The sequence below is a fragment of the Oncorhynchus clarkii genome, chromosome 16 (assembly GCF_045791955.1).
Source record: "Oncorhynchus clarkii lewisi isolate Uvic-CL-2024 chromosome 16, UVic_Ocla_1.0, whole genome shotgun sequence".
Taxonomy (NCBI): domain Eukaryota; kingdom Metazoa; phylum Chordata; class Actinopteri; order Salmoniformes; family Salmonidae; genus Oncorhynchus; species Oncorhynchus clarkii.
In genome coordinates, this window is record NC_092162.1 from 65,937,472 (window position 1) to 65,962,157 (window position 24,686).

Genomic DNA, 24,686 nt, shown 5'->3' on the forward strand with positions numbered 1-24,686 from the left:
TGCTGCTGCTGTGTTCGTTCATAAAGAATCATGTGCTGCTGCTGCTGTTTTAGCTCATAAAGAATCATGGGCTGCTGCTGCTGTGTTCGTTCATAAAGAATCATGGGCTGCTGCTGCTGTGTTCGTTCATAAAGAATCATGTGCTGCTGCTGCTGTTTTAGCTCATAAAGAATCATGGGCTGCTGCTGCTGTGTTCGTTCATAAAGAATCATGGGCTGCTGCTGCTGTGTTCGCTCATAAAGAATCATGGGCTGCTGCTGCTGTGTTCGTTCATAAAGAATCATGGGCTGCTGCTGCTGTGTTCGCTCATAAAGAATCTCCTGGTGAAGTCCGTTGATGTATTACAGGAAGGGGCCAGCAGTTGCTGGCCTGGGATATGGTTGGGGAACTGGAGGACTGCGGTCTTGATTAAAGGGACAGGCTCGTCCCCATATCAGCCAGGAAGTGTTGCTGTGGCCTGAGGAGGAGGAGAAGTTAAGCGGGTCTGGGTGGGGGACAGGCCAGAGGTGACATTGTGCTGATTCAGTCTCTCTAAAATCTCAGGTGAGGAGGGGAGACAGAGTGAGAGAGGGGTCTTACAGGCAGTCATACAGGCAACCCGTTCTCAGCTTCCTGAACAAAGTCACTGCACTGACAGTGAGCATGGTTCAGCCTCCACCGGGCTGACCGTCTCCTAAACAACTCTTCCTCCTCCTCTTCATCACCCCTATCCCTGCCCTCCTCATCCTCGTCATGCAGTCTAGGCGGGCCCTCCTCCCCTAACTGGTTGAGGAGAGGTGGGGAGTGGTCCCAGTCTGAGCGGCCCTCCTCAGCTGGGACTGGAGGACAGGAAGAGGAGGAGGAGGAGGAGGAAGAGGAAGAGCGGTGCTCCCCTCCATTCAGCCCCAACGCCTCCCTCAGGACCTCGGCCGCAGCCTCTCTCAGCAGGAGAGCTGGAGTGGCCAGGGTGGTCAGGTAGATGGCTGAGGCTGATTGGTCCGTTGAGGACACCAGGGCGTGGTCTCTTCCTCCTCTACCCTCCCCAGGAATCAAGTTGCTGCGGCGCCCGTTCGGCTGGTGGTTGAAGTTGCCTAGCATCGTGAACATCCTGTCCACGGTCCAGTCAAAGTTGTCCCAGTCCTCCAGACTGACGTTGAAGTTGAGTTTGAGATCATACGCATGCTTGTCAAGTCTGTACAAGGGTTCAAGTTCTGACCAGTCCATTCCCGTTCCTCCTGCACTGGGTGCTTCTGACGGGGCCACTGTCGCCTCCTGGACCCTATCCCTCCCAGCCTTCCCAAATCTGTCCTCTGATGAGACAAGATCACACAGACAAAACAGTGTCATCCACAGCAAACCTCTGTCTCCCGTTGTGTCTGTACTCTCCTCATCATCACCACGTGAACACTGCTCCCAGTAAACTGGTCCCAGGACAGAGTAGTATTCTATTCTATATGAACGCTTGAATGGGTTCATTCTCTGACATTCACACTAGTTTATGAGGCAGCTACATGGAGAAACAGACAAGACACATGGACAGCAGAGTATCAGAAAGAGTGAGAGACATTGTGAGGCACTGCAGTCTTATGAACAGTGAGAGTCAACCAAGGCAGATGCGCTGGGCGGTGGGGGTGGATGGCGCCCTCTACAGGTAGAGATGATCAGATGACCAAGGCAGATGTTCTGGGCGGTGGATGGCGCCCTCTACAGGTAGAGATGATTAGATGACTAAGGCAGATGTGCTGGGCGGTGGGGGTGGATGGCGCCTTCTACAGGTAGAGATGATTAGATGACTAAGGCAGATGTGCTGGGCGGTGGATGGCGCCCTCTACAGGTAGAGATGATTAGATGACTAAGGCAGATGTGCTGGGTGGTGGATGGCGCCCTCTACAGGTAGAGATGATTAGATGACTAAGGCAGATGTGCTGGGCGGTGGGGGTGGATGGCGCCCTCTACAGGTAGAGATGATTAGATGACTAAGGCAGATGTGCTGGGCGGTGGATGGCGCCCTCTACAGGTAGAGATGATTAGATGACTAAGGCAGATGTGCTGGGTGGTGGATGGCGCCCTCTACAGGTAGAGATGATTAGATGACTAAGGCAGATGTGCTGGGCGGTGGGGGTGGATGACGCCCTCTACAGGTGACAAGCAACAGGACAGTATGAGATGTGAGCTGCCTAAACCTTGCAGGTTAGAATTACATCCATTCATAGCGACAGACAGGAGAGTGAGACAGACAGGAGAGTGAGACAGACAGGAGAGTGAGACAGTCATGGTTATTAAGTAGAACTAGCAGAGAGCAGCAGGCAAGCCTGGAAAAACCCAGAGTTGAAAAAACTAACAAAATGAAAGAGGAACGAAAGAGAGGAAGAAAAAACAAGTTAGAGGTGACTGTTAGAGGTGACTGTTAGAGGTGACTGTTAGAGGTGACTGTTAGAGGAGACTGTTAGAGGAGACTGTTAGAGGAGACTGTTAGAGGAGACTGTTAGAGGAGACTGTTAGAGGAGACTGTTAGAGGTGACTGTTAGAGGTGACTGTTAGAGGTGACTGTTAGAGGTGACTGTTTTGGTGGCATCGTGAGTTAGAGTTGACTGTTAGAGGTGACTGTTAGAGGTGACTGTTAGAGGTGACTGTTTTGGTGGCATCGTGAGTTAGAGTTGACTGTTAGAGGTGACTGTTTGTTGGCATCGTGAAGTTCCAGACTCACAGTGATTTGGAGGTGGGCATCTTCACTTTTGGCCACTTTCTGCGTTGAAACTGCCTGATGCACAAGCAGCAATAAGATAGACTGTTATTCAGCCCGTTCAAGCAGAAGAATATAAGCCCTCAACCTTCTCCCAACCTCAGTTAGAAGGAGTGTAGAGAGTGAAGCATACACTGAGTACTCCCCAGGGTTAGAAAAGTGCTCAGTGCAAATCCCCCAAACCAGAAGTCATGCAAAGATGCAAAGGAAAAACAAGAGAGAAAGAAAGAAAGAAAGAAAGAGAGAGAGAGAGAGAGAGAAAGAGAGGAGAGAAAGGGAACACCAAAAAACACACTCTCAATCGCACCTCCAGCACAGGAGGCTGCTGAAGGAAGGAGGGCTCATAATAATGTCCGGAACGGAGCAAATGGAATGGTATCAGACACATAGAAAACCTGTGTGTTTTATAACAGTCCACTGATGCCGCTCCAGCCATTACCACGAGCCCGTGCTCCCCAAAAAAGGAGCCACCAACCTCCTGTGACGTCCACACTTCGCCCCACACGTCGCCCCACACGTCGCCCCACACGTCGCCCCATATACACAATCTCTATGTACTTTCTAAGTGTTGTGTATTCTGTCAACGTATTCTAGGCCAAGTAGATAGTCAACTATCTTTTAAGAATGTTTATATTCATTTTATTTAAACTCAGCAAAAAAAGAAACAGACCTTTTTCAGGCCCCTGTCTTTCAAAGATAATTAGTAAAAATCCAAATAACTTCACAGATCTTCATTGTAAAGGGATTAAACACTGTTTCCCATGCTTGTTCAATGACCCATAAACAATTAATGAACATGCACCTATGGAACGATCGTTTTAAGACACTAACAGCTTACAGACGGTATGCAATTAAGGTCACAGTTATGACAACTTAGGACACTAAAGAGGCCTTTCTACTGACACTGAAACACTCCAAAAGAAAGATGCCCAGGGTCCCTGCTTATCTGCGTGAACATGCCTTAGGCACGCTGCAATGAGGCATGAGGACTGCAGATGTGGCCAGGGAAATAAATTGCAATGTCCGTACTGTGAGACAGGACAGACAGCTGATCGTCCTCGCAATGGCAGACCACGTGTAACAACACCTGCACAGGATCGGTACATCCAAACATTACACCTGCGGGACAGGTACAGGATGGAAACATCAACTGCCGAGTTACACCAGGAACACACAATCCCTCCATCAGTGCTCAGACTGTCTGCAATAGGCTGAGAGAGGCTGGACTGAGGGCTTGTAGGCCTGTTGTAAGGCAGGTCCTCACCAGAGATCACCAGCAACAACGTCGCCTATAGGCACAAACCCACCGTCGCTGGAGCAGAGAGGACTGGTAAAAAGTGCTCTTCACTGACGAGTCGCGGTTTTGTCTCACCAGGGGTGATGGTCAGATTTGCGTTTATTGTCGAGGGAATGAGCTTTACACCGAGGCTTGTACTCTGGAGCGGGATTGATTTGGAGTGGAGGGTCCGTCATGGTCTGGGGCGGTGTGTCACAGCATCATCGGACTGAGCTTGTTGTCATTGCAGGCGATCTCAATGCTGACATGACCCTCCACCATGACAATGCCACCAGCCATACTGCTCGTTCTGTGTGTGATTTCCTGCCAGACAGGAATGTCAGTGTTCTGCCATGGCCAGTGAAGAGCCCGGATCTCAATCCCATTGAGCACGCCTGGGACCTGTTGGATCGGAGGGTGAGGGCTAGGGCCACTCCCCCCCCAGAAATGTCTAAGATCTTACAGGTGCCTTGGTGGAATAGTGGGGTAACATCTCACAGCAAGAACGGGCAAATCTGGTGCAGTCCATGAGAAGGAGATGCACTGCAGTACTTAATGCAGCTGGTGGCCACAACAGATACTGACTGTTACTTTTGATTTTGACCCCCGCTTTGTTCAGGGACACATTATTCAATTTCTGTTAGTCACATGTCTGTGGGACTTGTTCAGTTCATGCCACAGTTGTTGAATCTTATGTTCATACAAATATTTACACGTTAAGTTTGCTGAAAATAAACGCAGTTGACAGTGTGAGGTTTCTTTTTTTTGCTGAGTTTAGTGCTAATACCTAATAAATAGTTAAGTGCAGAGTGGTGTTTATGTCGATGAGTAAAGATACCTGTATTCATCATAGCTGCTTCGCTCTTTACCTCCTGAAGAAGAGACAATAGCAGTGGTTAGAGAACATAGGAACAGATTCCTATCAATTAAGGCATAGAGACCTCGTTAAGCCATGTAGGTGTGACTCTGTGTTGAGAGGGGCGGGTTAGAAAGAGCAGTTGTTTTAAAAAATCAAAATGGTGTCTGAAATTCAAATAGTGTTAAAGAAACAACAACAAAAAACAGCAGAAAACGACTTTCAACTGAATTGGCCTTCATTAAAAGGAACAGAGTTCCTTCCAGAGTGAGTGGTTGTAGTCGTTTAAGATGCGGTACTAGAATTGATACATGAGAGGTATTGCATGGTGAAAACAAGAACACAAAGCAAGGCAGGACTTGGGTTTGGCGAAGAGGATGATGGTGATGAAGATAGAAAACAGAGATCATTCTTCTGTAGTGACAACCCACAACAACCTGAGATATTGTTTGTGTGTGCGTGTGTGCGTGTGTGTGTGTGTGTGTGCGCGCGTATGTGTGTGTGTGTGTGTGTGTGTGTTAGAGGAACTCACCCAGCTCCAGGTTGCGGGTACGGGGGTTGCACTGCTTGTGACCCTTGCAGCTGCGGAGCTCCATGAGTTGAACGTGGAGCTGGTTTAGGACCGTTCGGTCCAGTGTGTTCACAGCATTCATCAGCTGCACAGACAGACAGAGATACAGAGAGAGAAGAATGATGCTGGTCTTCATACATATTTGAAAATGAATTCATAAGAGCATCTCCAGCTGTTATACAACAGATTGTTTTCAGTGTGCCATCTTGAAGACAGGGCTACAGGCTAGATAATGTCAGGAACCAGAGCCGTGTCTACAGAGTTGGGACGTTTCATCCTTTTCCCCTAACCTGGCCCCACTTATTTCTGCATTACGATGCATTAACATGACACTACGGCATTCTGTAACAGTCATGTTAGAACCCCATTAACATGACACTACAACATTCTGTAACAGTCATGTTAGAACCCCATTAACATGACACTACGACATTCTGTAACAGTCATGTTAGAACCCCATTAACATGATACGACAACATTCTATAACAGTCATGTTAGAACCCCATTAACATGACACTACGACATTCTATAACAGTCATGTTAGAACCCCATTAACATGACACTACAACATTATATAACTGAAAGAGCTGCTTCCTGTGCTTGGCCCTCCTATGTTGAACATAATAAACGGCTCTCTATCCACCGGATGTGTACCAAACTCACTAAAAGTGGCAGTAATAAAGCCTCTCTTGAAAAAGCCAAACCTTGACCCAGAAAATATAAAAAACTATCGGCCTATATCGAATCTTCCATTCCTCTCAAAAATTTTAGAAAAGACTGTTGCGCAACAACTCACTGCCTCCCTGAAGACAAACAATGTATACGAAATGCTTCAGTCTGGTTTTAGACCCCATCATAGCACTGAGACGGCACTTGTGAAGGTGGTAAATGACATTTTAATGGCATCGGACTGAGGCTCTGCATCTGTCCTCGTGCTCCTAGACCTTAGTGCTGCTTTTGATACCATCGATCACCACATCTTTTGGAGAGATTGGAAACCCAAATTGGTCTACACGGACAAGTTCTGGCCTGGTTTAGATCTTATCTGTCGGAAAGATATCAGTTTGTCTCTGTGAATGGTTTGTCCTCTGACAAATCAACTGTAAATTTCGGTGTTCCTCAAGGTTCCGTTTTAGGACCACTATTGTTTTCACTATATATTTTACCTCTTGGGGATGTTATTCGAAAACATAATGTTAACTTTCACTGCTATGCGGAGGACACACAGCTGTACATTTCAATGAAACATGGTGAAGCCCCAAAATTGCTCTTGCTAGAAGCATGCGTTTCAGACATAAGGAAGTGGATGGCTGCAAACTTTCTACTTTTAAACTCGGACAAAACAGAGATGCTTGTTCTAGGTCCCAAGAAACAAAGAGATCTTCTGTTGAATCTGACAATTAATCTTAATGGTTGTACAGTCGTCTCAAATAAAACTGTGAAGGACCTCGGCGTTACTCTGGACCCTGATCTCTCTTTTGAAGAACATATCAAGACCATTTCAAGGAGAGCTTTTTTCCATCTACGTAACATTGCAAAAATCAGAAACTTTCTGTCCAAAAATGATGCAGAAAAATGAATCCATGCTTTTGTCACTTCTAGGTTAGACTACTGCAATGCTCTACTTTCCGGCTACCCGGATAAAGCACTAAATAAACTTCAGTTAGTGCTAAATACGGCTGCTAGAATCCTGACTAGAACCAACAAATTGGATCATATTACTCCAGTGCTAGCCTCTCTACACTGGCTTCCTGTCAAAGCAAGGGCTGATTTCAAGGTTTTACTGCTAACCTACAAAGCATTACATGGGCTTGCTCCTACCTATCTCTCTGATTTGGTCCTGCCGTACATACCTACACGCACGCTACGGTCACAAGAGGCAGGCTTCCTAATTGTCCCTAGAATTTCTAAGCAAACAGCTGGAGGCAGGGCTTTCTCCTATAGAGCTCCATTTTTATGGAACGGTCTGCCTACCCATGTCAGAGACTCAAACTCGGTCTCAACCTTTAAGTCTCTACTGAAGACTCATCTCTTCAGTGGGTCATATGATTGAGTGTAGTCTGGCCCAGGAGTGGGAAGGTGAACGGAAAGGCTCTGGAGCAACGAACCGCCCTTGCTGTCTCTGCCTGGCCGGTTCCCCTCTTTCCACTGGGATTCTCTGCCTCTAACCCTATTACAGGGGCTGAGTCACTGGCTTACTGGGGCTCTCTCATGCCGTCCCTGGAGGGGGTGCGTCACCTGAGTGGGTTGATTCACTGATGTGGTCATCCTGTCTGGGTCGGCGCCGTGGCGGAGGTCTTTGTGGGCTATACTCAGCCTTGTCTCAGGATGGTAAGTTGGTGGTTGAAGGTATCCCTCTAGTGGTGTGGGGGCTGTGCTTTGGCAAAGTGGGTAGGGTTATATCCTTCCTGTTTGGCCCTGTCCGGGGGTGTCCTCGGATGGGGCCACAGTGTCTCCTGACCCCTCCTGTCTCAGCCTCCAGTATTTATGCTGCAGTAGTTTATGTGTCGGGGGGCTAGGGTCAGTTTGTTATATCTGGAGTACTTCTCCTGTCCTATTCGGTGTCCTGTGTGAATCTAAGTGTGCGCTCTCTAATTCTCTCCTTCTCTCTTTCTTTCTCTCTCTCGGAGGACCTGAGCCCTAGGACCATGCCCCAGGACTACCTGACATGATGACTCCTTGCTGTCCCCAGTCCACCTGGCCGTGCTGCTGCTCCAGTTTCAACTGTTCTGCCTTATTATTATTTGACCATGCTGGTCATTTATGAACATTTGAACATCTTGGCCATGTTCTGTTATAATCTCCACCCGGCACAGCCAGAAGAGGACTGGCCATCCCACATATGCTCTCTCTAATTCTCTCTCTCTCTCTCGGAGGACCTGAGCCCTAGGACCATGCCCCAGGAATACCTGACATGATGACTCCTTGCTGTCCCCAGTCCACCTGACCGTGCTGCTGCTCCAGTTTCAACTGTTCTGCCTTATTATTATTTGACCATGCTGGTCATTTCTGAACATTTGAACATCTTGGCCATGTTCTGTTATAATCTCCACCCGGCACAGCCAGAAGAGGACTGGCCACCCCACATAGCCTGGTTCCTCTCTAGGTTTCTTCCTAGGTTTTGGCCTTTCTAGGGAGTTTTTCCTAGCCACCGTGCTTCTACACCTGCATTGCTTGCTGTTTGGGGTTTTAGGCTGGGTTTCTGTACAGCACTTTGAGATATCAGCTGATGTACGAAGGGCTATATAAATACATTTGATTTGAATTTGATATAACAGTCATGTTAGATCCCCATTAACATGATACTACAACATTCTATAACAGTCATGTTAGAACCCCATTAACATGACACTACAACATTCTATAACAGTCATGATAGATCCCCATTAACATGACATGGGGAATATTTAAATAATGCTGTGTAATTAGAATCAGAACGATATTCTAGAATCAGAACGATATTCTAAATGTATTACTCTGTTAGATACAATCTTACAGAGGAGTGAGTGATAGCGGTGAGGAGGAGCACTGACCTGGTAGGGATCTGTGTTGAGGTCAAAGTACTCCAGGAAGCCAGTCGCAAACTCACAGAACAGGAAGTTGTGAGTTTCGTTGATGGTCCTCACGCACCAGTAGGTGTTGTTGTTGGCACTGGTGCAGGCACAGAATGGACCCACTGCAGACAGAGAGAATAGTCGGTGCTAGTGTGTGTGCGTGTGTATATGTGTGCGTGTGTGTGTACAGGGTCTTACTTGTCCAGAAGGGGGCGGTCTGCCAGTGCTGGTTGTCGTGGGTGAAGCAGGTTAGACCAGGCATGCTACAGGTGTCGTTGTTCCTCAGACGTTTCAGCAGCTTCCTCATCTTCTTCCTCCTCTTCTGGTCCTTCAGCAGCCACGCCTTGTTATCCTTATCCTGACCCTTCCTGATGACATCACACACACACACACACACACACACACATTGCACAGTGACACAATGAAATAGTCACACATACATACATATGTGTGTACAGTATATTGTAGATATACAATCATTACACATAGAGTTCATAAGAACACCTAGAGTTCACATCTCTTTCTTATAGGAAGGACACACATGATAAACAACACAAACCCCTTACCTGAATGGGTGAATGCTGCTTCCTTTGTGCCTAAGCTTACTCTTGTACTTAGACTGGTAGCTGAAACACACACAGATATTCACATTAACAGCATTTATGATAAATATCTGCAGGGAGAACCACAGGGGGTCTGAAGAAAAGCTATTTGAGTGGTAGAGTCACTGTAATGTAATGCTGGCGTTTAGTGTGTGGGGGTTTGTAAGAAATCAGTTGAGCAAAGTAAACTGTGGATTGAGAAGAGGAGAGAAGAGGGGAGGAGATGAGAGGAGAGGAGAAGGGAGCAGAGGGGAGGGGAGAAGAGGGGAGGGAGAGGGGAGGGGAGGAGGGCAAAGGAGAGGGAAGGAGAGGTGAGAAGATGATAGGAGAGAAGTGGGGAAGGGAGGAGAGGAGAGAGGAAGAGAGGAGAGGAGAGGGAAAGAGAGGAGAGGGGAGGAGAAGAGAGGAGAGGGGAGGAGAAGAGAGGAGAGGAGAGGGGAAGAGAGGAGAGGGGAGGAGAAGAGAGGAGAGGAGAGGGGAAGAGAGGAAAGGGGAGGAGAGGAGACGAGAGGGGAAGAGAGGAGAGGGGAGGAGAAGAGAGGAGAGGGGAGGGTGAGAGAGGAGAAGAGAGGAGAGGGGAAGAGAGAAGAGGGGATGAGAGGGGAAGAGAGGAGAACAGAGCTGAAGAGAGAAGAGGAGGGGAAAGGGAAGGGGAAGAGAGGAGAGGAGAGGAGAGGGGGGGAGTGAGGAGAGGAGAGGAGAGGAGAGGAGAGGAGAGGAGAGGAGAGGAGAAAAGGAGAAAAGGAGAAAAGGAGAAAAGGAGAAAAGGAGAGGAGAGGAGAGGAGAGGAGAGGAGAGGAGAAAAGGAGAGGAGAGGAGAGGAGAAAAGGAGAGGAGAAGAGAGGAGAGGAGAGGAGTGGAGAGGAGAGGAGAGGAGTGGAGTGGAGAGGAGAGGAGAGGAGAGGAGTGGAGAGGAGAGGAGAGGAGAGGAGAGGAGAGGAGAGGAGAGGAGAGGAGAGGAGAGGAGAGTAGGAGAGGAGAGGAGAGGAGAGTAGGAGAGGAGAGGAGAGGAGAGGAGAGGAGAGGAGAAAAGGAGAGGAGAGGAGGAGAGGAGAGGAGAGGAGAGGAGAAAAGGAGAGGAGAGGAGAGGAGAGGAGAAAAGGAGAGGAGAGGAGAGGAGAAAAGGAGAGGAGAGGAGAGGAGAGGAGAAAAGGAGAGGAGAGGAGAGGAGAAAAGGAGAGGAGAGGAGAGGAGAGGAGAAAAGGAGAGGAGAGGAGAGGAGAGGAGAGGAGTGGAGAGGAGAGGAGAGGAGAGGAGAGGAGAGGAGAGGAGAGGAGAGGAGAGTAGGAGAGGAGAGGAGAGGAGAGGAGAGTAGGAGAGGAGAGGAGAGGAGAGGAGAGGAGAGGAGAAGAGGAGAGGAGAGGAGGAGAGGAGAGGAGAGGAGAGGAGAAAAGGAGAGGAGAGGAGAGGAGAGGAGAAAAGGAGAGGAGAGGAGAGGAGAAAAGGAGAGGAGAGGAGAGGAGAGGAGAAAAGGAGAGGAGAGGAGAGGAGAAAAGGAGAGGAGAGGAGAGGAGAGGAGAAAAGGAGAGGAGAGGAGAGGAGAGGAGATGAGAGGAGAAAAGGAGAGGAGAGGAGAGGAGATGAGAGGAGAAAAGGAGAGGAGAGGAGAGGAGAGGAGAAAATGAGAGGAGAGGAGAGGAAAGAGGAGAGGAGAGGAGAGGAGAGGAGAGGAGAGGAGAGGAGAGGAGAGGAAAGGAAAGGAGAAGAGAGGAGAGGAGGGGAGAGAGGAGAGGAGGAGAGGAGAGGAGAGGAGAGGAGAGGAGAGGAAAGGAGAGGAGAGGAAAGGAAAGGAAAGGAAAGGAAAGGAAAGGAAAGGAGAAGAGAGGAGAGGAGAGGAGGAGAGGAGAGGAGAGGAGGTGAGAGGAAAGGAAAGGAAAGGAGAAGAGAGGAGAGGAGAGGAGAGAGGAGAGGAGGAGAGGAGAGGAGAGAGGAGAGAGGAGGAGAGGAGAGAGGAGAGGAGGGGAGGAGAGGAGAGAGGAGGAGAGTAGAGAGGAGAGGAGGGGAGGAGATGTTCCCTCTTTACATGTAGCGGAGACAGTCACACTCCTCTGGGCGGGCCTTCTTCAGATGACCCCTGACTTCTCTCAGGTTCTTGATCTTGGTCTGCAGGGTCTCAATCTGAGAGATCGGCAGGACATTAGATTAGACAGAGAAATGTCACAACACAATGATGTGGTCCTCTACAGCTGAGTTGTTAGAGAATGGTGCTTGCAGAGCTAAAATGGTGGATTCGAGTCCCAGTACCACCCGTTCAACAAACTCATCATTATACAATCAATGATTTCATTAGCAGCTATTATGTGACCACTGAAGATCAACTGCATTGAGAAATAAAGCATCATTGTTTTGTGGTCGATGTGGGTTATGTGAGTGGCTGATGAGACTGGCCTCGTGGTCGATGTGGGTTATGTGAGTGGCTGATGAGACTGGCCTCGTGGTCGATGTGGGTTATGTGAGTGGCTGATAAGACTGGCCTCGTGGTCGATGTGAGTGGCTGATGAGACTGGCCTCGGGGTCGATGTGGGTTATGTGAGTGGCTGATAAGACTGGCCTCGTGGTCGATGTGGGTTATGTGAGTGGCTAATGAGACTGGCCTCGTGGTCGATGTGGGTTATGTGAGTGGCTGATTAGACTGGCCTCGTGGTCGATGTGGGTTGTGTGAGTGGCTGATGAGACTGGCCTCGTGGTCGATGTGGGTTATGTGAGTGGCTGATGAGACTGGCCTCGTGGTCGATGTGGGTTATGTGAGTGGCTGATAAGACTGGCCTCGTGGTCGATGTGGGTTATGTGAGTGGCTGATGAGACTGACCTCGTGGTCGATGTGGGTTATGTGAGTGGCTGATGAGACTGGCCTCGTGGTCGATGTGGGTTATGTGAGTGGCTGATGAGACTGGCCTCGTGGTCGATGTGGGTTATGTGAGTGGCTGATAAGGCTGGCCTCGTGGTCGATGTGGGTTATGTGAGTGGCTGATGAGACTGGCCTCGTGGTCGATGTGGGTTATGTGAGTGGCTGATGAGACTGGCCTCGTGGTCGATGTGGGTTATGTGAGTGGCTGATGAGACTGGCCTCGTGGTCGATGTGGGTTATGTGAGTGACTGATGAGACTGGCCTCGTGGTCGATGTGGGTTATGTGAGTGGCTGATGAGACTGGCCTCGTGGTCGATGTGGGTTATGTGAGTGGCTGATGAGACTGGCCTCGTGGTCGATGTGGATTATGTGAGTGGCTGATGAGACTGGCCTCGTGGTCGATGTGGGTTATGTGAGTGGCTGATGAGACTGGCCTCGTGGTCGATGTGGGTTATGTGAGTGGCTGATGAGACTGGCCTCGTGGTCGATGTGGGTTATGTGAGTGGCTGATAAGACTGGCCTCGTGGTCGATGTGGGTTATGTGAGTGGCTGATGAGACTGGCCTCGTGGTCGATGTGGGTTATGTGAGTGGCTGATGAGACTGGCCTCGTGGTCGATGTGGGTTATGTGAGTGGCTGATGAGACTTGCCTCGTGGTCGAAGTGGGTTATGTGAGTGGCTGATGAGACTGGCCTCGTGGTCGATGTGGGTTATGTGAGTGGCTGATAAGACTGGCCTACCTCATGGTCGATGTGGAGTTTGTGGTCCTTCCAGGCCTGCACAGACTTATAGATCCCTGTGTCACACTTCACTGTGTCATCGGCCAGGATGGAGCATCTGAGGACAGGATACACAGTGAGCATTTAGCCCAGCTAACAACACAATAATGTAGTATTAACAACACATTTAAACATGCAGTTTTAAAGCTGAAATATATAACTTTAAGTTTAGTTTTTGTTATTTACTTTTGGTTTTGTACACCAGCTTCAAACAGCTGAAAATACAAATATGGAGTTATGGAAAATATATTTCACAGCAGTTTAAATTGTACAATAATGCTCTACATCACATGAGTCAAACTCATTCCACGGAGGGCAGAGTTTCTGCAGGTTTTTGCTCCTCCCTTGTACTAGATTGATGAATCAAGGTCACTAATTAGTAAGGAGCTCCTCTCACCTGGTTGTCTAGAGCTTATTATATACACTGCTCAAAAAAAATAAAGGGAACACTAAAATAACACATCCTAGATCTGAATGAATTAAATATTCTTATTAAATACTTTTTTCTTTACATAGTTGAATGTGCTGACAACAAAATCACACAAAAATTATCAATGGAAATCAAATGTATCAACCCATGGAGGTCTAGATTTGGAGTCACACTCAAAATTCAAGTGGAAAACCACACTACAGGCTGATCCAACTTTGATGTAATGTCCTTAAAACAAGTCAAAATGAGGCTCAGTAGTGTGTGTGGCCTCCACGTGCCTGTATGACCTCCCTACAACGCCTGGGCATGCTCCTGATGAGGTGGCGGATGGTCTCCTGAGGGATCTCCTCCAAGACCTGGACTAAAGCATCCACCAACTTCTGGACAGTCTGTGGTGCGTTGGTGGATGGAGCGAGACATGATGTCCCAGATGTGCTCAATTGGATTCAGGTCTGGGGAACGGGCGGGCCAGTCCATAGCATCAATGCCTTCGTCTTGCAGGAACTGCTGACACACTCCAGCCACATGAGGTCTAGCATTGTCTTGCATTGGGAGGAACCCAGGGCCAACTGCACCAGCATATGGTCTCACAAGGGGTCTGAGGATCTCATCTCGGTACCTAATGGCAGTCAGGCTACCTCTGGCGAGCACATGGAGGGCTGTGCTCCCCCCCGAAGAAATACCACCCCACACCATGACTGACCCACCGCCAAACCGGTCATTCTGGAGGATGTTGCAGGCAGCAGAACGTTCTCCACGGCGTCTCCAGACTGTCACGTCTGTCACATGTGCTCAGTGTGAACCTGCTTTCATCTGTGAAGAGCACAGGGCGCCAGTTGCGAATTTGCCAATCTTGGTGTTCTCTGGCAAATGCCAAACGTCCTGCACGGTGTTGGGTTGTAAGCACAACCCCCACCTGTGGATGTCGGGCCCTCATACCACCCTCATGGAGTCTGTTTCTGATCGTTTGAGCAGACACATGCACATTTGTGGCCTGTTGGAGGTCATTTTGCAGGGCTCTGGCAGTGCTCCTCCTGCCCCTCCTTGCACAAAGGCGGAGGTAGCGGTCCTGCTGCTGGGTTGTTGCCCTCCTACGGCCTCCTCCACGTCTCCTGATGTACATGCTCTGGACACTACACTGACAGACACAGCAAACCTTCTTGCCACAGCTCGCATTGATGTGCCATCCTGGATGAGCTGCACTACCTGAGCCACTTGTGTGGGTTGTAGACTCCGTCTCATGCTACCACTAGAGTGAAAGCACCGCCAGCATTCATAAGTGAGCAAAACATCAGCCAGGAAGCATAGGAACTGAGAAGTGGTCTGTGGTCACCACCTGCAGAACCACTCCTTTTTTTGGGGGTATCTTGCATATTGCCTATAATTTACACCTGTTGTCTAACAGTATGTGACATTTATTGTCAGTGTTGCTTCCTAAGTGGACAGTTTGATTTCACAGAAGTGTGATTGACTTGGAGTTACATTGTGTTGTTTAAGTGTTCCCTTTATTTTTTTGAAGCAGTGTATAATTAAAAGGAATAACCGAACAACCCTTGTCTACACTTTACGTTTTGTGTTAAGTTAGGTGAACTATTCGAATTTCAGCAACCAGGAAATGGCGGAGGGATTTCGTTATAGTACACATTCAACATGCAGTACTAGCAACACATTCAACATGCAGTACTAGCAACACATTCAACATGCAGTACTAGCAACACATTCAACATGCAGTACTAGCAACACATTCAACATGCAGTACTAGCAACACATTCAACATGCAGTACTAGCAACACATTCAACATGCAGTACTAACACAGTACAAACACACCCACCCATCCACATAGAACCTCAACACACTCCCTGACCTGTGTGTGACTTTGATGTCAGAAGGTACTATAGCCAGACTGTTGCTGCTAGTCCTGGGACTGATGGTGAACCCCATGCCACTGAAGTCGTCCTCAGTGTCGTCGCGTGGCCCCGGGGCCCCAGCCTCGCTGAGGTTCCTGGCGGCCAGTACAGGCTGGTAGCCATCCCCCAAGTCTACAGCATACAGTTCCCCTCCTATCTCCATCTCCACGGCGCGAGCAGAACGGTTACGGGCATAGCTCTTGACGGCCTTCATCTCTGTCAGGAAGAGAGCAGAGTGAGATAGTGGAGGGATTTATACATAGTATGAGACTTTAAAGGCACAATGTGTAGAAATCACTCTGCCATTTCCTGGTTGCCAACATTTTATCATGTTCACCTAATTTAATTTTATGTGACGTAACAAGCAAGGCAGAGCAGGGTAGAGCAGGGTTATTTAAATCTTTCCCTAAGAGGTCTGAAGGGCTGGTTTTTTGTTCTACCTGATAATTAATTGCACCCACCTGGTGTCCCAGGTCTAAAATCAGTTCCTTGTTAGAGGGGAACAATGAAACAAACTGTGGAACTGTCTTCGATGTCCGAATTTGAATTTGAGGGGTGTAGAGAAACATTGCACAATCTCTACACCCCTCAAATTCAAATCCGGATATGGAAGCCAGTTCCACAGTTTGTTTCATTGTTGCCCTTTTCAAAAACCAAAAATATAGTATTTTCAGCTGTTTGAAACTGGTGTGCAAAACCGAAAAATAAAAAAGACACAAAATATTAACTTCAGCACAGGATGCATAGAAATAGAGCACGTAGAATGAATCAACCGCTTATCTGACTTACTTTCAATGAGAATCAGAGATCTACATCTCACATTTCTCCCACAGTTACATACTAAAGCTTTAAATTATAAGTGTGAGTGAAGTTGTCATTGTCTCCACAGGGTGGCTCCCACATACCACGTCAGTGATGAGAAGTGAGCTACACTGCATTCATGCACGGTTGAGTGAGGAACATTTTGTAAAGCAGAATTGAATGTGTTTGCATGAGAAGTGCGTGATCAGAGTGTTTGTGTACTATACAGTATGAGTGTCAGAAGTGATCAGAGTGTTTGTGTACTATACAGTATGAGTGTCAGAAGTGATCAGAGTGTTTGTGTACTATACAGTAGGAGTGTCAGAAGTGATCAGAGTGTTTGTGTACTATACAGTATGAGTGTCAGAAGTGATCAGAGTGTTTGTGTACTATACAGTATGAGTGTCAGAAGTGATCAGAGTGTTTGTGTACTATACAGTATGAGTGTCAGAAGTGATCAGAGTGTTTGTGTACTATACAGTATGAGTGTCAGAAGTGATCAGAGTATTTGTGTACTATACAGTATGAGTGTCAGAAGTGATCAGAGTATTTGTGTACTATACAGTATGAGTGTCAGAAGTGATCAGAGTGTTTGTGTACCGTATGAGTGAACGTGAGAGTGAAAAACATGTGCCACATTCCACCTACTCTTCTTGGAAAGAAACTTTTTCTTCTTGAAGGCACTGAGTCTGAAGCTAGGGAACTGGTCACAATTGCAGCCTTCGGGCTCTGTGTTGCGCTCTGTGATGTGCTTTGCTTCGCGCTGGGGGTAAAATTGGGACCTGATGTTGGCAGGGCCCTCCTTCCGTTCTGCAGACATGCTGGTCATGCCCTTACACTTATACAGCCTCAGTTTCCCCGTAGCATCTTCAACACACTGCCACTTCTGTAGGGAGAGAGGAGAGGGGGACAGGGGTTAACACTGAGAGAAAAACATTGTGTATTTTTTAAATGCACAAACGCACGCACACACACACACACACACACACACACACACACACACACACACACACACACACACACACACGGGCACACACATAATTAACACTATCTGTACATTATAGTAAAATGATATTTCCATCTGATTGGAATTACCATGCTTCTCCAGGTGAAATTACTCACTGGTGGAAACAAGCGACGCCATGCAGACGCAAATTAACTTCCAATACCCCGTCTGTGATGTTGCTTGAAATGCAATTAACAGGTGATGACAAACCATGGAGGAGAGGAGAGGAGAGGAGAGGAGAGGAGAGGACAGGTGGAGAGGAGAGAGGAGAGCAGCGAGGAGAAGAGAGAGGAGAGGAGGGGAGGGGAGAGGGTGAGTGGAGAGGAGGAGGGGACAGAAGGGGACAGGAGGAAACTGAGGAGATGAGTAGAGGAGTCGAGAAGAGAGGAGAGAAGAGAAGAAAAGAGAGGAGGGGAGTGGAGGGGAGGAGAGAAGAGGGGAGAGGAGGAGAGAAGAGCAGAGAGTAGAGGAGAAGAGAAGAAAGGAGAGGAGGGGTGAGGGGAGAAGAGAGGAGAGGAGGGGCAAGAGGATAAGAGAGGAGAGGAGAGGGGATAAGAGAGGAGAGGCAAGGGGAGAGAAGAGACCCTTTAATGACGTGTTTGGCCCTTCCCCTTCTCATTTCTGCTCCCACACAATCCCGTTATGTCATCATTAATAGGCAGATACAGTACTGTAGTGTAAACAGACAGCACAGAGCAGGACTGCTGCAGTCTTACAACTATACAGATTCTGTTGACACATTCTCTGTCATGTGTTTTTTAATTAATATATTTGATGTCAGATGGAGAAAAAGAGTACAGGTGTCAGAGGAAATCCATCAGGATCCAAGAGAAAGTTACAGACAGAGGAAATCCATCAGGATCCAAGAGAGAAAGTTGTTGACAGAGGAAATCTATCAGGATCCACAGAGATAAAGTTACTGACAGAGGAAATCCATCAGGATCCAAGAGAGAAAGTTACAGACAGAGGAAATCCATCAGGATCCAAGAGAGAAAGTTACAGACAGAGAAAATCCATCAGGATCCACAGAGATAAAGTTACTGACAGAGGAAATCCATCAGGATCCAAGAGAGAAAGTTACTAACAGTGGAAAATGCCTTTAGAGACAGGAACTAAAAGCTGTGAGGAAAGGGAGATTGCTTGATTGGATTCAGAGATCCCTTGGGGACTCTACTATTCAATGGTCAATCTTTTTAATAAATATCTGATTTCTTAAAGTTGCAGGTGTGTTTGAGCTGACGGCTAGAGAACTGTCACACCCTCTCCCCCACTGTCCTTCATTACCAAGGTGGGATGGAGTGTGTATGTGCATGTCCTGGGGGACAGAGCTATGGCAACAGACCTGACTCAAAACCTAATCACCTGAAACACAGCTGTTTGGTTTCAAAGCCTGGTCGTCCTAAGAGATAAAAGCACCTCAGTAGGTCCTGTCTATCCTGCCTAAACCCACAGTGAGAATCCAACCTACAGGGTATACCCAGCCTCCTCTCCTCTCCTCTCCTCTCCTCTCCTCTCCTCTCCTCTCCTCTCCTCTCCTCTCCTCTCCTCTCCTCTCCTCTCCTCTCCTCTCCTCTCCTCTCCTCTCCTCTCCTCTCCTCCAGAACAGAACACAGCAGCTCATTCTCTTTTTATAGCAGCAGGTGATCAAGAGGGTACAGAGCGTTTTTAAGTAGATTCTCAGACACACCAATTTACTGCTCTTTACTTATAGAGGTGAGACCCAAAGATGAGAGACGGGTGGAGTGACTAATCAAGTGTTGTATTTTCAGTGCTGACTGTTATGCTTGTACATTTGCTTCAGGGGCAAACATTCATCTAATTGTGCGCAACTGTGAATTAGATTGTTAATTGAAGTATGACTGTGTGTGTGTGTGTGCATACTTGTGTGTGTGTGTGTGTGTGTGTGTATATATGTGTTTGTGTTTGTGACTTCCTGGCTACCTACCTGTCCCAGCTGTTGGCAGGGTGTCTGGTACTCTGTTCTCTGACACAGGTCCTTGACCCGCTGGTACTTAGGCAGGAAGTTCTCCTCCTGGGCCACGTCCTTCCCTGAAGACGCATCACGCATGTGGAGCAACTTCCTGTGGAGAAGTGACACACAGTCATGGAACTATACACCAGGTTGTTAGGGTCCTGCATGCTGATTAGCAGTGACAATATATCCCATAAACCACAGCTTCTCAGGCATTATCACTTACATGACGCAGCTAATGACATTAGCAGAGGTTGCATTGCCAGATATGGGTTTGATATCAAGTATCTGTAGGATAATATTTAAGGCAAGAAAGAGATGAAATAATGAGGCATTGAACACTGTGACCTCTCTCAGATGAACGTAACCAGATGATTTAATGGGCACACAGACAGAGACATGAAAAATAGACTGCGGTGTCGTTATGTTAAACAGTGAGATGAGTGGCGTGGCTGGGCCAGCGGTAAGATGTCGGCAAAGGTGAACTTCCCTCCCCCTTTCTCTCTCCCTCTCTCTTCCTCCCAGCACAGCTCTGCTCTCCTCCATCCCACCCCATCCCTCGACCTCCTCTCTTCCCCACAGCCTCTCCTTCTACCCCCCAGCCTCTCCTTCTATCCCCACAGCCTCTCCTTCTATCCCCACAGCCTCTCCTTCTATCCCCACAGCCTCTCCTTCTATCCCCACAGCCTCTCTGTCTATCCCCACAGCCTCTCTGTCTATCCCCACAGCCTCTCTGTCTATCCCCACAGCCTCTCTGTCTATCCCCACAGCCTCTCCGTCTATCCCCACAGCCTCTCCGTCTATCCCCACAGCCTCTCCTTCTATCCCCACAGCCTCTCTGTCTATCCCCACAGCCTCTCTGTCTATCCCCACAGCCTCTCTGTCTATCCCCACAGCCTCTCTGTCTATCCCCACAGCCTCTGTCTATCCCCACAGCCTCTCTGTCTATCCCCACAGCCTCTCTGTCTATCCCCACAGCCTCTCTGTCTATCCCCACAGCCTCTCTGTCTATCCCCACAGCCTCTCCGTCTATCCCCACTGTCATTGACACAATCTCTCTTCAATAATGTCAGAAAATACCCTTAAAAAAGATATATAAAGAAACTGAAGAAACAGTGAGGTGATATTCTGTGACTCACCCTCTTTCCACCAGGAACGAGTCTCTCCACACCTTCCCCTTCTTATTCACCTGGAACCTGACAACCAGGAGCGATAAAGACAGACCCATCAGCCGTCTCCTTCATTGACCAGGTACTACAGTCAGAACACCATGTAACGCTTGAGGAAATGATCATCCCTACACCCCGTAGAACGACGGCCTCCAGTGATGATATAATGCAACAGGTAGTGAGGGAGATAAAATAAAATTACAAAAACCAGCCCTGGGTCAATCTGAGTTGAAAAACAATCAATAGCACACTTCAGGTGTTCTTTTGGATGAGGACAGGAAAAAAGAAAGTGATCGAACGTAGAAGAAAAATAAAGTGGAAAAAAATCTGTCTCTTCCCTGAGTACTCTGACCTTCTCCTGGCCTGCTGCTCAGATATGAGTTATTGATCCATCGGCCTACAGTGCTGCACCTTCTCTCCTCCCTCCCCCTTTCTCTCTCCCTCTCTCCTCCCTCCCCCTTTCTCTCTCCCTCTCTCTTCCTCTCAGCACAGCTCTGCTCTCCTCCATCCCACCCCATCCCTCAACCTCCTCTCTTCCCCACAGCCTCTCCTTCTACCCCCCAGCCTCTCCTTCTATCCCCCAGCCTCTCCTTCTATCCCCACAGCCTCTCCTTCTATCCCCACAGCCTCTCCTTCTATCCCCACAGCCTCTCCTTCTATCCCCACAGCCTCTCCTTCTATCCCCACAGCCTCTCCTTCTATCCCCACAGCCTCTCCTTCTATCCCCACAGCCTCTCCTTCTATCCCCACAGCCTCTCCTTCTATCCCCACAGCCTCTCCTTCTATCCCCACAGCCTCTCAGTCTATCCTCACAGCCTCTCCTTCTATCCCCACAGCCTCTCCTTCTATCCCCGCAGCCTCTCCTTCTATCCCCACAGCCTCTCAGTCTATCCCCACAACCTCTCAGTCTATCCCTACAGCCTCTCCTTCTATCCCCACAGCCTCCCATCAGGCCAGCAAGCTAGCCTCCCAGCAAGCTAGCCTCCCATGGAACAATTTCACAGCTAACTCTCTCTGATTACAGCTGCAGAGCTAGGAAAGAGAAGAGAACACACACACACACACACACACACACTTGGAGGGAGGGAGAAGGATTATTTATTTTCTTTGATATCTTTTTTCCCCCGTTAACGATAGCAATATCCAGGCTGGGCAGGAGGAAGAGGTGTCGCTGGGATGTCAACTGATGTCATGGTAACCTGGCAGACTGAGCCAGGTTCAAAGATTGGTGCGGTGCCACAGTTTTGAGGAAAACTCATTGGTCAAACCCAGGTGTTAGATTGGGCTCTTTTGAAGTAATTTTACCAGAGTAGAGCAGGAACCCTGAGGGAACTCAAACCTGTCAGTGGCCTGTGCCAATGTACGACTCATATTCAGTAGAACCACCTAGAGCAGGGGTCCGGAGCCTGTTTGGTTTTCCTGTTCTACCTGATCATTTCTGGCACCCACCTGGTGTCCTAAATCAGTGCCTGATTAGAGGCAAATCATTTTAAAAGCAGTGGAACCTAGAGGATATGCAGTTACTTCTGTCAGTGATCTATGGCCTGCCAACATACAGAATACACATAGTTATGGGCAGGAGTTTATCCTTTTCTGCTCCATACCTGTTGACTGGTCTCTCTATGTCCAGCAGTTTGAGGATGGACTTGCCGTCCATGTCCGGAGGCACGTCCATGCCAGCGATGTCCAGGATGGTGGGCGCCAGGTCAATGTTTAGCACCACGTGAGGGTTGCTATGGAGACGCAGGGGGAGATAAGGGGACAAGGTTATTACGGCGCATGTCAGATGGTATCTGGTTGGTTAACGTCAGCTGATGAGAGGGATGGAGAGTGAGAGATGGGAGCGACCGAGAAACAGAGAGAGAGAGAGAGAGAGAGAGAAAGTGAGAGAAGGGGAAACAAATATGACATTATAAAATCCATGTACACAAAAAACAAGTGTGAGGTTAAAATGGACAAAAAAAGAGCACATTTCTTCCCACAGGGCCGTGGGGTGAGACAGGGATGCAGCTTAAGCCCCACCCTCTTCGACGTATATATCAACGAATTGGCGAGGGCACTAGAAAAGTCTGCAGCACCCGGCCTCACCCTACAAGAATCTGAATCCGAAGTAAAATATTTACTGTTTGCTAATGATCAAGGAGGGCCTACAGCAGCCCCTAGATCTTCTGCACAGATTCTGCCAGACCTGGGCCCTGACAGTAAATCTCAGTAAGACAAATATAATGATGTTTCAGAAAAGGTCCAGTCGCCAGGACCACAAATACAAATTCTGTCTAGACACCATTGCCCTAGGGCACACAAAAAATATACATACCTTGGCCTAAACATCAGTGCCAAAGGTAACTTCCACAAAGCTGTGAACAGGCAAGATGGAAATTCTATGCCATCAAAAGGAACAGAAATGTTGACATACCAATTAGGATCTGGCTAAAAACACTTGAATCAGTTATAGAACCCATTGCCCTTTATGGATGTGAGGTCTGGGGTCCGCTTACCAACCAAGAATTCACAAAATGGGACAAACACCAAATTGAAACTCTGCATGCAGAATTCTGCAAAAAATATCCTCTGTGTAGAACGTAAAACACCAAATAATGAATGGAGAGCCGAATTAGGCTGATACCCGCTAATGATCAAAAACCAGAAAAAACATGTTAAAATCTACAACCAAGGAAGCGATTCCCAAACCTTCCTTAACAAAGCCATCACCTACAGAGAGATGAACCTAGAAAAGAGTCCCCTAACCAAGCTGGTCCTGGGGCTCTGTTCACAATCACAAATCACTTTTGTATATTATCAATTTCACTTGCTTTGGCAATGATAACATATGTTTCCCATGCCAATTAAGCGCCTTGAATTGAATTGAGAGAGAGAGAAAGAGAGTAGAGGGGTCAGGTAACAGATCATAAACATGTAAAGCTGACAAATATCTGCTCCAGAGATCTAGAGTCCAGACAGAAGAGAATAGGAGGACTCTCAGGACAGACAGAGAAGAAAAGGGAGGGGGGGGGTATTCAACCCTTAAGCTCTGTAGGCCATTTGTCCAGTCATATCAACCATACACCGGATTCCTTTCACCTTTCTTCCTTCCCTTCAAAAGTAAATCCCCCATCTTAGGCACACTCCCTTCACTCCCTTTATTCCTTACTAAGCTAACCTAATGGAATTGTTTTAAGACGAACATGAATTTTAGGACCACTTTAGGTAAAGAAATATCAAAAAATTATTTGACAAAATATAGAATTTGTCCTTTACTACTATAGCCCATAGAAAGCATTAAATAACACATTCATAAATTGTAAAAATTAATAATAAGAAGAAAACAGTACTTCATAAGGAATAAGGTTTTGAAGTATCTGTCCTATAATCTAGGAGATATGAGAATGCTCAGGAAATGTTTTTTTGGACACATATTTAACCCCTTATTTCTCATGAAAAAAAACTACCTCCAGACGTCCATTCATTTGTATGTACCTTCAGACGAATCCCATGACAATTGTGGGGGTCGTAGAGCACAACACCATCGTTTTTCCGCATTATACCCTGTGTGTTTATACCTGCATTTTCTGTTTGCCTGTTGCCAGCTCGACTTGTCTTTGTCGGGTCGTACCAGTGTGTATTTTCCCATTTTCTTCTTTCTCAAGTTTTTGTTTTTAGTCTTCCTGGTTCTGACACTTCTGCCTGTCCTGACCCTGATCCTGCCTGCTGTCCTGTACCTGTCTGACTCTCCTGTATTACTACGAACCTCTGCCTGCCTCGATTTGCCCTCTGACTGCCCCCTGAGTTTGAATCTCAAAATGTTTATTTTAACAATCTGCCTCCTGTGTCTGCATCTGGGTCGTTTCTTGAATTGTGATATAGAGTTGAAGTCGAAGGTTTACATACTGTCACACTCTGACCATTATTTGCGTTGTTTGTTTCTATGTTTTGTTTGGTCAGGGTGTGATATGAGTGGGCATTCTATGTTGCATGTCTAGTTAGTCTGTTACTATATGTTTTGACCTGATATGGTTCTCAATCAGTGGCAGGTGTTTGTCGTCTCTGATTGGGAACCATATTTAGGTAGCCTGTGTTGTATTGTGGTTTGTGGGTTATTGTCTATGTGATGTTGCATGTTTGCACTCAGTATTGATAGCGGTCACGTTCGTCTGGTTCTTTTGTTTGCTTAGTGTACTTCGTGTTTTTTCGTG

General features: G+C 47.6%; 2 protein-coding genes across 2 annotated transcripts in view; both read right to left on the bottom strand.

Annotated features, from left to right (window-relative positions):
- Positions 1 to 265: 265 nt before the first annotated feature.
- LOC139368933 (uncharacterized) lies at positions 266 to 1,455 on the bottom strand. Its single transcript, XM_071108435.1, has one exon. It carries the CDS (start codon positions 1,453 to 1,455, stop codon positions 586 to 588), a length of 870 nt encoding a protein of 289 aa, XP_070964536.1. The 3' UTR covers positions 266 to 585.
- Positions 1,456 to 2,034: 579 nt separating this feature from the next.
- LOC139368932 (extracellular sulfatase Sulf-2-like) overlaps positions 2,035 to 24,686 on the bottom strand; it is a 281,121-nt gene continuing 258,469 nt past the window's right edge. The window contains exons 9-21 of the mRNA XM_071108434.1: positions 22,098 to 22,226; positions 20,464 to 20,520; positions 19,298 to 19,433; positions 16,995 to 17,232; positions 15,503 to 15,761; positions 13,169 to 13,265; positions 11,605 to 11,699; positions 9,546 to 9,605; positions 9,178 to 9,347; positions 8,959 to 9,101; positions 5,387 to 5,510; positions 4,837 to 4,870; positions 2,035 to 2,114 (exon numbers count right to left, since the gene is read on the bottom strand). Of these exons, the coding sequence (XP_070964535.1) occupies positions 2,066 to 2,114; positions 4,837 to 4,870; positions 5,387 to 5,510; positions 8,959 to 9,101; positions 9,178 to 9,347; positions 9,546 to 9,605; positions 11,605 to 11,699; positions 13,169 to 13,265; positions 15,503 to 15,761; positions 16,995 to 17,232; positions 19,298 to 19,433; positions 20,464 to 20,520; positions 22,098 to 22,226 (1,591 nt within the window). The 3' untranslated portion in view covers positions 2,035 to 2,065. The remainder of the gene's footprint in view (positions 2,115 to 4,836; positions 4,871 to 5,386; positions 5,511 to 8,958; positions 9,102 to 9,177; positions 9,348 to 9,545; positions 9,606 to 11,604; positions 11,700 to 13,168; positions 13,266 to 15,502; positions 15,762 to 16,994; positions 17,233 to 19,297; positions 19,434 to 20,463; positions 20,521 to 22,097; positions 22,227 to 24,686) is intronic.

What these genes read in the sequence shown, in the direction of transcription:
- LOC139368933 (XM_071108435.1), bottom strand. Translation starts at nt 1,455, where the DNA reads ATGAACCCATTCAAGCGTTCATATAGAATAGAATACTACTCTGTCCTG.